Below are 17,559 nucleotides of genomic sequence, written 5' to 3' on the forward strand. Positions count from 1 at the left end.
TAATCTAAGTGACATCGATGCTAACAGACAGTATGAAATGAAAAAAATAAAAATAAAATACAGTATGAAATGAAAACATCGATGCTAACAAGGGATCCACCAATCAAAGCACACGTTACCTTAAACCAATTAGAACCACAGACAGATTCTACAAAGCAAGATGATCATTTCTTCCAGCGGAAAGAGGAACAAAACGCAAGGAGCAAGGACAAATGCAGTATAAGTTGTCAACTGGTACAAAGACGGAACTACTCGCATTTTTGATAAGAAAGTTCATCTACTTTTTTTTTATACCTGATAACAAAAGATAGATTTCATAACTTGTGGAAAGGGTACAGACTTCCTCCAAACCTCAAAAGGCAAGAAGCTTGCAAATTCGTACATTCGCTAGAGACTCTACAACAAGCAGAGGGTTGCTGAAACTCTTTTCAAGACTACAACAAAATAAACCTTCTCTTGATCTAAAAGGAAGACCAAGATAAGTACTACATTTGGTAGAGATCGGCTTTCCAGCGACATTTCTTTTACAGAAATATGAGTCCACTCCCATAATCTTCATTCTCCAATATTTGCCGGCCAAGGATTTCAGGTTTTACTCAATGTCATCAATCCAGTCACCATATATTCGACTGATTTTGTCGGGACCCTTCCATTTCTGGTGGGGTCTCTGCCCTGTCCTCTGGATTACATTGGACAACCTCTGAGGTGGAACTCCAACGTGATAACCATCCGAATGAGGAACGGAACTGAGAGACACAACGACAGTATCAGCCGGAGTTTTGGAAGGGATGAGTCCCTGCTTTATCTCTGGAGGAGCAGAGGAAGGATCTCTACCTTCTGTCTCCATAAGTCCTCCACCATAGCGATGCAATTCTGTGACAAAATTTTAACGTACAAAACTTCATATACAAAACAACTGCTATTTTTCAATTTTGAACAATCACCAATGACAGAATAAGTGTGCCGGATTTTTGGTTCAGGGATCTTGAGATCAAACTTCAAAACAGAATAACATAGTTCAACAGAAAAAATTGGGCTGTTCATCAAGTAGTGCAACAGCTCAAAAGTCCAAGGGAAATGGATGAACTAAAGAGAAGACAGTCCCTTTGGTCCATGAGAATCATGACCATTGACTAGTAAAGAGGAAATAATGATAAATTGCATGGTAACTTCTGTTCATGATTAATAAGGGCTAATATGCAACCATATATGGTTATAACTCAGTGAGTATAAAGGCTTGAACTTTAAGATTTTGGGGGTAAATTATTATTCCATAAACAAATAACAGAACCCCGGAGAACTACTTCAGATTGAGCTCTATGTTATATTTCACAAAGCAATAAGAAGTCTGAGTTAGCCAGACAACACTATTGCTTTTCTTGACAAAGTTATGCACCTGTTAGGAGATTCATTTACTACTTTCCAAGATATAACGCAAAAGCTTCATGAGCAAATACACAGTGCAGACATGCATTCGCAGATCCACTTGATTCCTAAGTGAATTCACCTTTTATAAACTCTGCTACTATTAAGAGTTATGGACCTCAAGGAAACTTGTTGAGAAATTGGCCAAACCACAACACACACAATGCACTAGGAACAATCAAGTATAGAGTGCAACAGAAAAGATACCAAGACCTTCAAATGTTTCCCCTGAGCACCTGCTGCGACCTGGACCCCCACACCTGACTGGGCAAGTCAAACCTATGTTACCAGGGAACGCTCTTCTTTTTTTTTTTTTTTGTGAACGGCAAAAAAGATTTTATTAATCAAATGTAGAAGATACAAGACATGACACTTACGAACTACTCCCTCCGTCCCAAATTCTTTGTCTGGTCTGCAAAACGGAGTGTTAAAAATAATAGTACAATTTTTGCACGAAAAAATCAAAAGTTTTTCAACAACTTACTAGATATCAATGAGTATTTTTAATTTGTGAAAAAAGTTTGAATTTTTTCTTGAAAAAATTGCATTATTTTTAACACTCAGTTTTGCGGACCGGAAAAAGAATTTGGGATGGAGGGAGTATGATTTTGTACGCAAGTTCCAATCTTCGTACAGTTTTGATCTATAAAGGTAAACTTAGCGATCCAAAGTGATCTCCAAAGTTTATACAAAAAATCAACATGTTAGGGTACAAATCTAGGGAAAGTGGAAATCTGGTGAGAGAGATGTAGAAAATTCAATCATTATGCTCTTAAAAATGTGTTTTGCATAGATATAAACAAAATAATACTTATTTTTTACTAGTTATCGCTTGGAAGAGTAAGTTCTACTTTTGTTCTCTATAAAAGTCTGCCCTTTGTGTAGCACAATTTAGGCATGTGATGTGCCACGTTTCCATTCTTGTTCCTTGTAACTGTACAATGTGCGCACCAGGTAACATAGGCCAAGCCCCAACATGGTCAGCAAAGTGGCAATCCAAAGCCGAATCAAGCTTCACAAACCCAACAACAAGGAGTTTAGTGGTTTTGGGCCTTTAGGCTAACAAACCTACCTAGCTTATAAAACAGAAAAGGGATGGACAACAATAATTTCCGCATCATCCTAAGAGTGTCCCCAATGGTATAACCAAAACTAAAAGATCTCTAAAGTTAGCAACGTTGGTCCAAAATATAGCTCAAAATGGCATAACCAAACTCAACCCCTTAACCAACAACCAAATTTTGGCCTTTGGATAACCAAAACTAGCAGCATTTTCTCTTTGGATAACCAAATTAATGGGGATCACACTCTCTCTCTTTATCTCTCCTCCCATCACTATTAATGGGCCCACCCATTTACATTTATTCTCAACTCTCTCTATCTCTCTCTACTAAAAGTGGATATTTGATTATGCACCATTGTGGGACTTCACATTGTTAATCTTAGCAACCCCTTAAATGAATAACCAAAATATGAGGTGACAAGTTTTGATTATCAAATTTTGATTATGCCATTGGAGATACCTAAAGGGAGCATGTATGGAACTTCAACATGGGTGTGTGATGTTCCATTCTTTTTTCCCTTAGGGAGGGAGGGGCCACCAATGGCAAAACTAATGAAGGCAAGATTTAATCCAGATCAGTTTGGCTACCAGTACCGAAGACTTTAGCAAAGCTAGTTCATAGATGAGACCAATTCTTCAAATTATAAGTGCAGGCTAAAGTTCTTCAAGTTTGTGTGCATATACAATGATAATTTCTGATGTGTGTGCCTGTTATCACATCAGGCACATACAAATGAAGCACTAATTTGTCACCTGAACGGAAGTGAATGAGAGTGTCTACATAAAACTAATCAGTCTTTTGTGTACAAGTTTGCTTTTCATTAGGATTTCCTATTTAACAATAAGAAACAAGGCAAGAATACTAACTCTTCCTTCATTGCTCTAGTCATTGAAAAGTGGTCTTAAATTTTGTATCAAATAGCTAAGGATTGACAGGCCTAAGCATTCTACAAATGAAGCTTATTTCCAGCCAAAAGAAATCAGATTCTCTTTAGCCATTTATTATTGGGGATTGTTTGGTATTCAACATCACATAGGCTAAGTTGGTAAGTTGGAACTCATACCAGTATATCAACACACAATGCATATAAATTAAGAATCATGAATTGCATAAATAACAAGCAATTTATTTAGTGTGTATTCACTGGTAGATGGAACACAGTCTCTCCATTCTTTAGGGCAAATATAAGATGGAAAGTGTTGACTGGAAATCATACCTTGAGCCCCATGAGCAAAGTGGCACTTGCTTCCGAAAGGGCAGTACCCTGTCAGCTCCCACTTGTTACAAATCCTTGTTTTCCAATTTGAAGGCTTCAAGCTCGATCCTCCATTTGCATTGTCCCCATATCCTCCACCACCACTCCCAGGACCCAAACTTATTGCAACACTCTCTCGGTCTTTTGACTGCTCATCATGAAGAAAAGTGCAATTGTCTCCATAAGGGCATCCCTCCTCAGTAAAAAACTTCTTGCAATGCCTCCCTTTATAGGACCTCTGAGACTCCCCTACAAAATTAGCTGACCCAAGTGATGGAATCTGGAACTCCTCCCTTGGCTCAGATGACACACCTCTCTCCTCCTCGTGGGCTGCCACAATCTCTTGCCAGTTGGGAGGTGGCCTCCGGAGTTCCTCAATACTATGTGCAAAATTGCAGTTAGTTACATATGGGCAAGTACCCGCCCGGAATTTGCAGCATAGTTTCGTCTTGAAAAACATTTTCCCTATTGCCTTCGATCTATTATCACCCGATTGGGAGTTTCTTGATTTCTTATTCGGGGGTTCACTTCCGGACCGGGTTTGGTAATCCGAATTCGAAGTAGTGTCAACAGAGGTTTCTCTAGTCCAAGCCCCATAATCATCTTCCGTTGCCCAAACTGCTTGGTCTATGGACCCTGACCCCCAATTATCACCGACGCCATTGCCATGGGGTCCAGTAAGTATTTGCACAACATTTCCACCAGAAAATCCGGTGTCCCGGCCGTAATCCATTAGCAGTATACAACCCAACACCAAGTGTTTGAAAATTGGAACAGTAGTAGCTCAAATAAACAAAATCTACCGAACCCAAATCCACTGTAACCCAACACCAAGTGTTTGAAAATTGGAACGGTAGTAGCTCAAATAAACAAAATCTACCGAACCCAAATCCACTGTAAATTTAAATTCACGACCTAACCCTAATTGTAAATTAACGAGAACAACTCCCACGAACCCAGATCAGTCTAGGATTGATCACAACTTAGTATATCAGTAAAATTTGACCAATCTAAGAAATGGGTATTCAATTCAAACCTCGGTTATGGAATTAAACTGATTCAACAGAGAAAGGGTATAAAAAAGCAGTCTTTGAATTTGAACAACGAACGCAGCCAAGAAAAAGAAACAGAAACACAGATAAAGACTACAAACAGATCAGGAAAGTTCACCTGAAATGATTCAGTTGCTTATTAGCTTTAGATCTACAAGAATTAGACTAGATTGAAGAGCCGAGAAGCAGTTAAAGAACGAGGAGTTTCCCAACAAAGAGTTGAAAGAGGCGTGCGGGGGACTTACATGGATTGCAAGATTGGATTTTTATTACAGGTAGATTTGATAAATCTGCAAAGGATTCAGACAACATAAAGGCATATACCCATTGCCCATTTTTCTATCTTGGGAATGAGAGGTAATAGTTCTGGTGATTTCAGAGGTAGTTCTATCTTGAGTGCGGTGTACTCTTTTTGTGGTGCAAGTGATGATGTGTCACTAGGTTAGTGGATAGTTCATTGGTAAGAGTAAGATGGAAAGATTTTAATAGCGTACTTCTTTTGTACTCCTAGTAATTTCTCAATCTATGCATTTTGGAACACCATATTTTTAGGAAAATGATTTTGACACTCTACTTTTTTACGATGACACTTTAAAATTTGTCTTTTAGTGTATCTTGTTATACATAATTTACACTTAAAGACAAATTTTAAAGTGCCATCATAAAAAAATGAAATACAAAAATCATTTGTCTATTTTATCAAAAATGATACTCACACAACAATTCAAACACAACATCTCACATACATGTGGGGTCCACACATACTATTATGTTTGGACCCTACATGTATGAGAGAGATTGTGTGAATTGTTGTGTAATTTAACATTGTCCTTTAAAAAAAATTACTACAAGACAAGTGATGAAGACTATGAAGTGGTGTTATAAAAAAGTAAAGTGTCAAAATCGATAACTTCATTTGAAATTGGGCAATGATATTGGCATTCCAAAAATTGATACAGGCACTCCAAAAAACAAAGGAAAAAAGCTTTGAAATTACGCTGATTTTAAGCTTTTTTCCTTTGTTTTTTTGAGTATCTGCATTAATTTTTGGAGTGCAAATATCATTTCCCTAGAAATTTACGTCTCTAATTAATTGCAGAAATGACCGGACTTTTTGTGGTGTTTGGTATGTTAGCGATTTTTTCTCTGGAATTGTGTCTTTAATAATTTTTTTATTAAAAAAAGGCAAGAAATTCATACTTTATTTATCTAAATTAATGGTGGATAAGAAATGAAACCTTAAATAAATTTAAACAAACACCTAAGCAATTCAGTGCGAGTTCAATTTATTTTTTCATTTGTGTATTTACCTCTACCCCTCCGTTTCAAATTGTTGGTCCTGTTTAGTATTTGGGATCTTTCAAAAAACTGGCTATATCTTTTTATTTATAGTATTTTTTATATCATATGAATTTTATTTGATAAATCTCAATTAATTTTCTTAAACAAAGTTTTTAAAAACATAAAAAATATTATAAGACCTATTATTAAGTAGCAGTGAGCGGACTCACCCTGTGATGTATGATAAATGATTTTAGTAATTCTACTTTCTTACTTGAGTGATGAGTAATATTCATGAATCATGGGATAGTTTGCAGGGAGGAGCTAAAAATAATAGGGAATGTGAACCAAAAAATGGATAAATTGATTATTGAGGCCTTTTTAATTATTTCTCTTCATCGGGTGTCATTACCCCGTGCATAGCACGGTTTTGCTGCTAGTGTTGTACAGTATTGCAAGAGGCCTTTTTGTTTGGAGTCCCTTGCACTTGCTGCTAGTGCTATATAGTATTGCAAGTGAAGACCATGTTCATTTTTGGAGTTTTGGATTTGATATTTTCTCTTTGCGTACTGTAACGCCCCGATTTTCAGTAAGCAATATAAAATAAAATCTTAAGAAAAATTGGTAAATAAATATAATTTTTCAAAATAAAGTTTAGCTATTACAGTCACAAGATAAATTTACTGATTCAAAATACATTAACTCCAGAGCTGATACAAATCCGAAGCATACTCAATCTTCGTTCCTGATATTCTTTCCGTGTCGAACTGCACCATCTTTGAATCATCTCCATTGAATCTTGCGCCCTCTGGCAAATTGATTGCCGAAGCAAACGATTTGCCAGGATACAGACGTATCCGTGAGTGATAAATCACCCAGTAGAATAATCCAACCCAACCACCCCTCCTACTATACAACTAGCAGGTAACAAGATAATATTGAATCGAAGAAGTCAAAACAGATATTTTTCATATAAGCCAATTCATTACTATCCATTAACCTATCATGTGATCTAAGATTTCATCCGCGAGATCTTTCCTTCCCAACCACTAGCCATGCTCGGTCCCATGAGATCACTTCCCTTTGTTGTCACAGATACACCTAAGTTATATACCGAGTGTGCACCCCAATAACTACAACAAAGGGAAAACTTATCATGCCTGAATTACAACTAGGGTTCGCTTATCTTATACACCACTTCACAAATTACTTCAAGATCATCACTGGACTCCCGCCAGTCTATCAATTCATCACTGGACTCCCGCCAGTTTCAATCTCATCACAAATCTCAAAATCCCGCCTGCAGGCAATCTCTAAAAAAGAAAAACTTCTCAATTTATCCATTACCTAGCATCGTCTAAGTGAATTTTATTTCGCATACCACCTCATATCTCTAGGGTCCAATCTAGCATTCAAATGAAGTAGTAGTGCAACATACAATTAATCAAATAATAAACAAAACAATTAGTAAGCAATGCGATCACGCAACTTTTTATGAATGGACCGTTGCCCTTAATCTTTTATGGCCAAGATGATAATAAGTAAGAACTTTTTAAAAGAATTTTAAAAAATATATATTTTTTGGCTCTCATTAATTATTTCTAAGTAATTAGATTGATTAAAAACTAATTAAATACATTAATTAGGTAAAAATATTAGAATAATTAATATGACCTTAATAAGAGTCCTAAAGGTCCTATGCAACCAGTTGAGTGTCAAAAGTTGGGTTCGAAGGGTTGCAGGATTATTTTAAATAAAGATATTAACAAAAGTTGTCGAAAGTAAAATAAATAGATAGTAAATTATTTAATAAATAAAATAGGTCGAGGTTAATAATGTTTCATCTTCCGAAGGTAATGAGTCTAAATAAAATTACTCGGAGATTAATAATAAGGTTTATAAGGTCGTAAGGAAATTTTAATTGAAAACACTGTAAAAATAATAATAAATAGTAAATTAAGTAAAAAAAAATGAAGTTAACAAGATATCATCTTTGAGATGCGAGGAGTCTAGAAAAAATAGTTTGGGTGACAAAACGTGCTTCAGAAGGTCGTAAAGATTTTTCGTTTGTAAAATCTTGAAAGATAACGAATAAATAATTAATAAATAGATAAATAAATAAATAAAATATGATATTAACAAGGTATGATCTTTGAGGTGTGAAAAGTTTAGAAAAAATTGTCTGGGTGTCAAAAATGAGGTTTGGAAGGTCGCAAAATTGTTTCGAAACATTTAAAAATTTCTAAATAGAAGTATTATTAACTTAAAAACTTTTATTAACCAACTCAATCTACCAGATAAATTAAACTGAAATAACTAATATATTTTATACTAATATGATATTAGACTGTAAGAAAATAATATCAGATTATTAGTTTTTTATAATATTAATATCAGAAGAATTATAAAATAAATATCATAAGGGTCATCTTCTATGTAAATAATTACACATAAAGTATCGGGCTCAAAAATAATATCAAATTGGTGAATATTGCAGAAAACGCGTAGTAAGCTATATATTTTTCGTTCGAGCTCATTTCATGCCCTAATAAATAGTCAAAACAATTCAATTATACTTAGGAAAAATAGAGAAGTAGTTGGATAGGATTATAATACCTCAAATTGGTAGAATCGGATCAAAAATCGAAACTTTGAATTTGGAGAAGATGACTTCAGATTTTGTCGATGGGGGACCTTGGGGCCGAATTGGATGATGTTTAGAGATGCTTGGAGTTGTAGGAAGTGATTGGAACGGGGGAATTGGGTTTCGGTTGAACGTAGCTATGAAACTCATTTTTCTTACTCTAACTTTCTCTTTCTAAAACTCCATTGATTGGAGCTTGATTTTCTTCTGTTTTTCTCTTCTTTTTTGGTCGGTGGAGTGTGGAAAACATCGTGGTATGCTCTTGAGTCAATGGGGTGAGGTATTTATAGGTAAATTTTGGTGTTGTAGGATAGGATTGATTTTAATGAAAATTCTATCTCTTGGGCTTTGAGATGGACGAGATAAAGACGAATATATGATCAGGGAGAAAGTAGAGACTGAGTAGGAGAGAGAGAGATAGAAGAAGTGTGCATGCATGCAAATTGAATAAAAATAAGATAAATAAGATAAGATCACTATATTTGTATATATCTATTAAGGAAAAGAATTTTATTGTTACGAATAATACTTTTTAAATGATATTATTAATGATAAAAATTACGGATTGTTACACGAACGGTTCCTAATAATTTTTTTCCTAATTATTATTTTAATTTCTTTATCTAAATTTCTTCATACATTATCCAAAATCCCAAAACCAAAATCGTTATGTTTTAAGAACTCTTAAGGGACAACTTTGATGCAGATCGTAAGAGCAAGTTCACTAGCATAGGTAAACAACTGAAAAAGCTATTTTAGCTAACCAAAGAGACAAAAATTTTACCTGCAGCAGCATAGGTACCACTTGACCGTTTGCTTCTGCTACCGAAGAAGTGAACAACTGTTCACACGCGATCCAATACTTCATCAATTTTTCTGACCTTGTTGTACCACTTGACTGGAAGAAGACGACGACTGTTGGCTGGTTGGTGGAAAATGATACAACTAAAAGGATAAAAGGAAAAGATTAAATATATATATATTTTAATTGATGTTAGGTAAAATAAATAGTGTTGGTATAGTTGTGGAAAAAAAAATTGATAGCTAAATTAAAATTGTGAATTGTTCACAATATAGTATATCTACCCACGGGTAAACTTGCTCTAATAAACATTTGGAGACCGAATTCGCGCAATTAAAAATTGGAAGATGTAAATGGTACATTTTGGTGACCAAAAACGCAAATAAGCCTGGCTCTATTTGGAACCTATGGAAAGGAAAGAAAAAGAAAGGAAAATAAAAGCAAAGGAAAATGAGTGGAAAATAAGAGAGAAAATTTATTATTCATTACACTTAAAATTTTTATTTTCTTCGCTCTTATTATTCCAACCAAAGAATGGTAGAGAAATTTTTTTAATTTTCCTTTCCTTTCCTTTCCTTTCCTTTCCATGGTTCCAAACAGAGCCTTAAATCTCGATTCATTCCCAACTCCTCTCTCCATTCTGCACCTCGATCCAACCCGGACTCCACCATGCCTCCAAACCCAACCAACGGTCTCGCCATATCCAACTCCGACTTGATTCGCTCATTCCTCACCTCAGCCTCCTCCGACCTTCTCCTCCCCCAAGATCTCCGTCAATCCGCCGCCGACCTCTCCTCCTATTCCTCCGTCCCGTACAAGGCCCTCCGATCCATCTGGTTCGCTTCCAAACCCGATACCCGACCCGAACTCCTCCGCCTCTTCTCCGGATCCGACTTCATCTTCACCGGCCCCAAACCTAGAGAAAAGGTTAGCCCCGTTTGTTTCCCTATAAAAAATTTACTTAGGTTTTGTACAATTGAGTTTTTGAATATATACTCTCTCTTTTTTTTGGGTTTTTGTGTTTAGAGTGAGGAGTTGAAGGCGAGATTGAGGAAGTTAGAGGAATTGGCGGAGAGGAAGGAGTATGAGGAGCTTGTGAAGGACATTACGCCGAGGAAGGGTACGGATGAGCCGTTCTCGTCTTACAAAGATCAGCTAGGGTTTGGTGCGTTTTTAATCCTTGTCCTTTGGTTCTGTTTGAATCATCGTATGCATTTTATTATGGGAGTTGTAGGTGTATAATAATAGATGTGATTTTTACAATTGAAGTTTGTGATGTTATTTTTTGATTTCATTTGGTGGTTATTGTGGATTTAATGAACTGAAATCTCTGCTTAATGTTAACTACAATTGCCACCATGTAAAAATATACGGGTTTTTTTTTTTTGTCATTTGTGCAATTACCCGAATTAAGAAAGTAGTTGGGTTCCAAACTTAACTATGTTTCTTGGTGTTTTACCGTCAAACTTCGCTAGAATTTTGGTCAGTTATGTGATAAGAGGACTAAGGTTAATGGATTATGGTTCTTTTTTGTTTGCAAGAGTTGCTAATGGAATGACAAGATTGAAATAAATGGCCATGGTGGAAAATGAGTCTGGATGCTGTGGTAGGACTGGACAATGCTGCGGGTTTGGTGTGGCCCTAACTTGTATTTTGAGTCATTATGGTATTTTTAGTTTTTTTTTCTTGGGGTTGGGTTGTGGATTATGGGTTTTATGTTACCAGTTTGTGACTTTGGCAGTAATTGGTTCATATAGAGGTGGAATGTATCATGGTAGGTTTATAGATGTACAGGTCCTCAACTTCTATCATTTAATTCCAAAACCCTTCACAAACCAATGATAAGGATGAAGAAAAAGAAGACATACCTCTATCATTAATTTTCATAGCATTTTAGTTTCCCTCAATAAATCCCTGCTCAAATCCATGATTCCAACGACAGCTTTTAAGTAACTTGAGAATTGAACTAGTACATTTGGTAAACCCCTAACCATTTGTTTATTGCAGATTTGGATTTGAACTAAGGTGTAAATCCCCACTTCTAACTAGTCTTAATTTAGAATTAGGTAGATAATGTGTTTCTTTATTGCTACATTTACAATGGCAAAAAGAAGACCTATTGATTCATTTAAGGGGACTGACTGATCATATGTCTCAAAAATCTACGTGAACGTCTCCAAAACCAAGGGTTGTGTTTATTAAGGAACATTGGTCACAATGTAACATGACCTAGCACCGGTCAAGTGTAATATGTAACTAAACCTCTAGGGTAAGCTCTGTGCTATTCTTATTTTTCATTTTGATGTTGATGGAGTAAATTTACCTTAAGTTTCTGTAAAATGCCTACATTTATTTTCGTTTTAAGTCTTCAGGAGTTTCAGGTTATAAAATACAGTAACAATCAGCTTTGTTCTGAAAATATCATTCAGCAGAACACTCGTGTCAAGCAAGGTTGAACTGTAATGCACGTGGAGAAATAAAAAACTTGAAACTCAAAATTGAAAAAGAAACCTGATTGTATTCTTGTCAAACGACGGTCGTATTGATTTTATCCTGATGGTTGGATTGGTCAATTGAGTTCCTACTACACTTTTTAGGTTGATACCGTTGACAATAATGGAAATGTCGAACAAAACTACGCCACCGACACTTGTAGAGTGTGGCAAAACTTCCAAGTTTCTAGTGGATTGGGCGAACAATATTTTAGATACTAACCTCTGGTTAGTGCAGAACTTTGCCGTACTGTTCATGATATTGGCAAATCATTATAAATTACACAAGCTTTCGAAAATATGGAACAGACAAAATGCCTAGAATGACATTTAAGATGTTGATATTTGTATGTTTGAAGGTCACTTTATGCCTTTGCGTTAAAGCTTGTTGAGTTGAATGGTTTTGGTTTTATACTTCCCCAAAACCTTTCAATTCAGGGTGTTAATTTCACCCTAATATGCAATTTTTCCGCAATGGAAGGTTTTATCTAACATCTCCTTCCCATTTCACAGGTTTACATGTGGTGGTAACTATGTTTACTGGCTATTTGTTTGGATATGCTGCATTCAGAGCATTGTTTAACCATAGTCCTGTTATGGTATTTTCAGAGCACCTTTCTAAGTTCATATACCTTTTTAATCCACTCAGGAACTACTAAACACGATCTCCTTTTTTGCCACTCAAATATTTCATTTTGTTCCCTAATCTTTCTGGTTCATCTGGTACTACTACCATAATTGATAGTTTTCTAATTCTTTTCAGAATGCTGCTGGAGGCATCCTCGGGTTTGTTTGTGCTATGCTCCTAGAAACACTTCTTTTCATTATTAGAGCTTCTAATCAAGATCTAAAAACTTCATCTTCCACTTCCAAAATAAAGAAGAATCAATAGATTTGGTCAAGAGGTTGGTGCTCTACCTTCATCGTGTAAGTTATTAGTAAAGTAATTATGTAATTACTCTTTAGTTGCAGAAGTTGTAACTTATGTTAAGTCAAGTGATTCAAGTCATTATGCATTAAGTTTGACTTTCCATTGAGTGTGTTTTGTTTGCTGATCCATAACCATAAGTCGGTGGTTGGGAAGGGTTGATAGGTTATGAATTTGTTGTAGTGGTAAAAAAAGAGTTAGAAACCTGATGATTTTTGCCTTTTTTCCCTTGATAATTACCAATGATTGTCGACTATGAAGCACCGACTCTCCTAAAGGTCCCCTTGTCCGCGTATTGGACCCGGGGACACACAGGGGACACGGTTGGGGGTAGATGTGCAATATTTTTTTAACTTTTTCGGGGTGTAACACGCTATTACTCAAATGTTTAGGTTTTAGTGTAATTAAAGCTATATAAGCAATACTAAAACATCGATAAACACACATAACACATATCGATCAGTCGATTCAAGCAGGAATCCTAGATCGACATCACCAATTGAAGCAGTCTCTCACTGTGTGTGTGTGTGCACGCGCGTGCACTGGTATACCTATCTGTTGCTGTATATATTTGTTGTGTCAGTGTATATCTTATAGAGTACTCCCTCCGTCCCTAAATAAATGTCTAGCCTGCAAATCTAGGCCTTTAAAAAGATGCATTTTTTGTTAAAAAAATTCAATATTTTTGCGCAACTTGAAAGTACTCATTGATATCTATTGATTTGTGAAAATAAAATTGAATTTTGGAACGAAAAAATGCATCTTTTTAGAGGCCTAGGTTTGCAGTCCGGACATTTATTTAGGGATGGAGGGAGTAATGTATATGTGTGTATGTGCTAGTATAACAGTGTATATATCTTATCAAAAGAAAGTTATATACACATACATATATATATTGCTGTGTCCCCCACCATGTGCTTGTCCCCACTTTTTTAGAATTCTCTTGTCTCGTGCATTTTTCCATGTCCGTATCCGTACCCGTGTCTCTTACATTGATTTGTCGACTTTCATGTTGTACATTTGTTGCATATAATTGCATGATGTGTGGTGCAATTAACAAGAGTCCAAGATGACCATCTACCAGAGGAAAAAGAACAAATGGATAGAGGCAATTTCGTAGGTTTGATTCCTGCTGATTCACTTGGAGCATGCAGTTTCTTTGATTTCCAATAACCTGCAATTTTCACCCTTTTTTGTGTTGTCCCATGCGCAATTGCTCATGACTCGGTATGGATCTTTGAGGAGGGCAGTGATCCAGCTTTGTCCCTTTCAGCTACACCTATCAGGAACTGGGCAATTGTATTTTCTTGTCTTTCCAAATAACTGTAAGTGTAGAATAGATGTAGGCACGTAGCCAGCGACCTATACATTTGAATTATACTAGGGGTTTCATCTTGTTGGTTTAGCTGTGTTAATGCTTGGCGGCACGTGTATCTTTCTTAATTGGGTCGATTCAAAATTACACTTATGTTATTGTGGTAATATCTTCAACTCTAACACAATTTTTTTATTACTCATGTAACATGAACCCAAATAACTCTGACTTCTCTGACCTGTTCTCTAGTCGTATGAATTTGTGGATTGTGGACTCTGGCTTATCATATCGTCCTTAAATTGTAATATAGCAGGCAAGAGTCTGGTTGATTGGACTTAACAAGGACATGGGCTGTTAAATTGTAATGTCTTCAGTCTGTTAATATTAGCAGGCAAGAGTCTGGTTGATTGGACTTAACAAGGACATGGGCTGTTAAATTGTAATGTCTTCAGTCTGTAAATACTAGCAGGCAAGAGTCTGGTTGGTTGGACTTAACAAGGGTTCTTTTCAACTGTTAAATTTTTCACTGTTATGAATCCAGTTTAGATTTATACGTGACAGCATTCATGTTTCAATCTTTATTTACCAGCTTCACTGGGAAATGGTGACGTGATCCTCTATCACTCTATGCAGTAATCAACATTATGGTGGTGCTGCATGGTGGTGCTGCAGCATATGGGGAACTTCGTGATTTTAGGCTCTCACAGGAGTTAAGAAGGTGAAAATGGGTCTGGGGCAATCAGTTCAGATATAGCTGATGGCAAATGGTTCAGATATGAAGTACTCCCTCCGTACATCTTTTTGAATCCAATATTCCATTTTTTGTTGTTTCTTAGTGAGTGTTCATTTTGTAAAGTTTGTGAATAAAAGTTGGTACATTTTTTATTTTGCTCTTTAAAGTAGATTTTATTTTGAAAAGTTAGTGAGTAAAATTGTAAGAGCATCTGCACCTTCCTTGTTAAACACCTTTTCTTGTTAATGTAACGAGCAAATGTCTGAAATTGGTGCGGCATCAACCTCTCTTGAGGCCAGTTACTAATCACAATTGCTACAGTCATTCTCTGTTTGAAACGAGCTCTTGTTCACTTGCTACCTATTTCTTTAATGTTTTACTTTTTCATTTGAAACTTCTTTGCCTATCATGAGCTGCCACAATACCAATGTCTAGAGCTTACAAAGCTAGCTAGGATGGTTTTCAGATAAAAATACAATATTTTATTGAGAAGGTTTTTGGATAAAGACATTGTATAAGTGGATAGCTAAAGTAATAAAGTGAGGCTTTAAGGTGTAATTTGATTCAAAATTTGAAGAGATTGATGCAGATGCTCTAATAATGATGTCTTTTTAAAAGGTAAGTAGGAAAAATAGAGATAAAAATTAATATAAAATGTGTAATAATGATATCTTTTTAATAAATTGAATTTACGAAGTTGAACACTTAAAAGAGAAAGTATATTGATAGTCTCAGACATAATCGATAACCAATGTCACAAAGAAGCCCAATCTTTAGGCTCCTTTCTTTTTGAATTCGTTTTAAGATGGACGACTTTGCAGCGTTTGGGATGCCTGCGTAGGAGAAAGTGGCACTTGGCAAGGTTTTGAACCCCGTAGGTATTGACCAAATCTAGGATCATACACCTATAATTTCGTTCTGGTTCAAATACCGGGTGGTACTGGGCTAGTTTAAAATTTATTTCTCTTTTCCAACACCGGTCTATACCAGACAGTACCAGTCAATTGACTACTTTATCTTAAATGTATTTGATATCTTTTTTTAATAAATGTGTATATCATAATAAAGCTAAATGTGCTCTCGGCAAAACTAGAAAGTTGTGGTTTCTAGAGTCCCAATGAAGGTATTTTTAAATCAGCCTCTGCTCTAATTTAATACTGGGATTAGGGGTTTTCACCAAACATAATTAAATATGGGTAGGATAAAGATGATAAGCCTGATAGAAGAAATTTCTAGGACAAGAAAATAAAACAGGAAATTGATTTTGGCACTTCCCAAATTGATAGCCACACTTTCTAGGGGAGTGTCAAAAATATGGAAACAATTATCAATTTGAGAAGTGCCAAAATCACTCCCTATAAAATATGTTGACATTTCAACATAGGGAGGACAAACTAACTATTCAATTTGTCTCTATTTCTCTAAATGGATTCTAGGTTATACTATTTGGTAAAATGCAATAACTTTGCACATGACAGACATCAGATACAGTCAGTCCTGAAGAGAGAGCTCTGTCCCTGAGGCAGAAGATCCAAGGAACTACTAGTATTATGGATTGTGGTTTGTGTGGGGCCTTCCATTGGGTGATTTGGGAAGGAATGGGAAAGTGAGGGCCGTATGGGCAAATAGTGGAATTGGGTATGGGCAGTGATCACAAAAGCGACGTATACTGTCAGACAAATCCATTATCCATGCACCTGACCTGACAAGAAACATTCCAGAACATCATCCGCTCTGTACAGTGAGGAGTTAGCCATGAATATGAATGGGTGGGGCACTAGGAAACACAACGAAAATATATTCTTGGTAATGATTATATTATGGCAATATGGCAATAACGTTTTTCTACTGAAGATACTCGGAAAACTAGCATATCGATCAGTAAAACTACAAATTACGTGAGATTTTACAGTAGAGCATGGCGAATTTTTATGTTTTGAAAGTTGTGCATGATAGCTTATTGAAAACGCTTCCAATCATGCTATTGCTCATCAATTATTCACCCATTTAATTGATTTGGAACATGATCCATGTTTAAGTGGTAAAGTTAATGACAAGTAGTAATGAACAACTAAACAAATGGATAAATCTAATCTTTCTCAATTTTCAATTTTGCAAAGTATTTAGTAAATATTAAGTGCCATTTTAAAAATTCAAACTAAAATAAAAACTCAAAGAATGTAGTGGGGTCGTGCCCCCTGTGGACATAGGCTAGCTCCGTCATTGTCTGTACTATACTTGCAATTTAAGGAGCTGCTTTTGACTAATGGACTTGCAAATATGCTATGAACTTTTGGTTTTAATGTTTTCCCTAAGTAGATCATTAACGAAATTGAATAAAGTCGATTTATCAAAAACCGCATGATCAACTCAAAGTTTATCATGAAGAAAATCTAGTTGTTCTCGGAATGTGATGGTGTGGCTTCGCCAAGTGATAATTCTGATAAACAAAAAACCATAACCGTAACACATACAAAAAATTTGGGTCACCTAACAGATTGTTTTATTAGCTTGCCACCATAGTGCTCCGTACCCTCCCTTTCTGGGCCTCATTTTTTGTTCACATTG

The 17,559-nt window shown here is 35.8% G+C and overlaps 2 protein-coding genes across 6 annotated transcripts; one reads left to right on the plus strand and one right to left on the minus strand.

Moving 5' to 3' along the window:
* Positions 1-257: 257 nt before the first annotated feature.
* Positions 258-5,264, minus strand: LOC131333695 (zinc finger CCCH domain-containing protein 12). Of its 2 annotated transcripts, XM_058368364.1 has the most exons (3): positions 4,915-5,228; positions 3,706-4,561; positions 258-873 (listed from the first exon to the last, which is right to left on the minus strand). In XM_058368364.1, the coding sequence occupies exons 2-3, from the start codon at positions 4,475-4,477 to the stop codon at positions 593-595; spliced, it is 1,053 nt and encodes a 350-aa protein (XP_058224347.1). In that variant the 5' UTR covers positions 4,478-4,561; positions 4,915-5,228; the 3' UTR covers positions 258-592. The 2 variants fall into 2 exon arrangements, with proteins under 2 accessions (XP_058224347.1, XP_058224346.1); XM_058368363.1 differs by having other exon boundaries at positions 3,706-5,264.
* Positions 5,265-9,747: 4,483 nt separating this feature from the next.
* LOC131333715 (uncharacterized) lies at positions 9,748-15,259 on the plus strand. 4 transcript variants are annotated; one of them, XM_058368411.1, is made up of 5 exons: positions 9,748-10,450; positions 10,550-10,688; positions 12,529-12,614; positions 12,779-12,942; positions 14,848-15,259. In XM_058368411.1, the coding sequence occupies exons 1-4, from the start codon at positions 10,193-10,195 to the stop codon at positions 12,905-12,907; spliced, it is 612 nt and encodes a 203-aa protein (XP_058224394.1). In that variant the 5' UTR covers positions 9,748-10,192; the 3' UTR covers positions 12,908-12,942; positions 14,848-15,259. The 4 variants fall into 4 exon arrangements, with proteins under 4 accessions (XP_058224394.1, XP_058224395.1, XP_058224396.1 ...); XM_058368412.1 differs by having other exon boundaries at positions 14,892-15,259; XM_058368413.1 differs by having other exon boundaries at positions 12,779-12,920; positions 14,892-15,259.
* The last annotated feature ends 2,300 nt before the right edge of the window (positions 15,260-17,559 follow it).

Source organism: Rhododendron vialii, chromosome 7a (genome assembly GCF_030253575.1).
Source record: "Rhododendron vialii isolate Sample 1 chromosome 7a, ASM3025357v1".
NCBI lineage: Eukaryota > Viridiplantae > Streptophyta > Magnoliopsida > Ericales > Ericaceae > Rhododendron > Rhododendron vialii.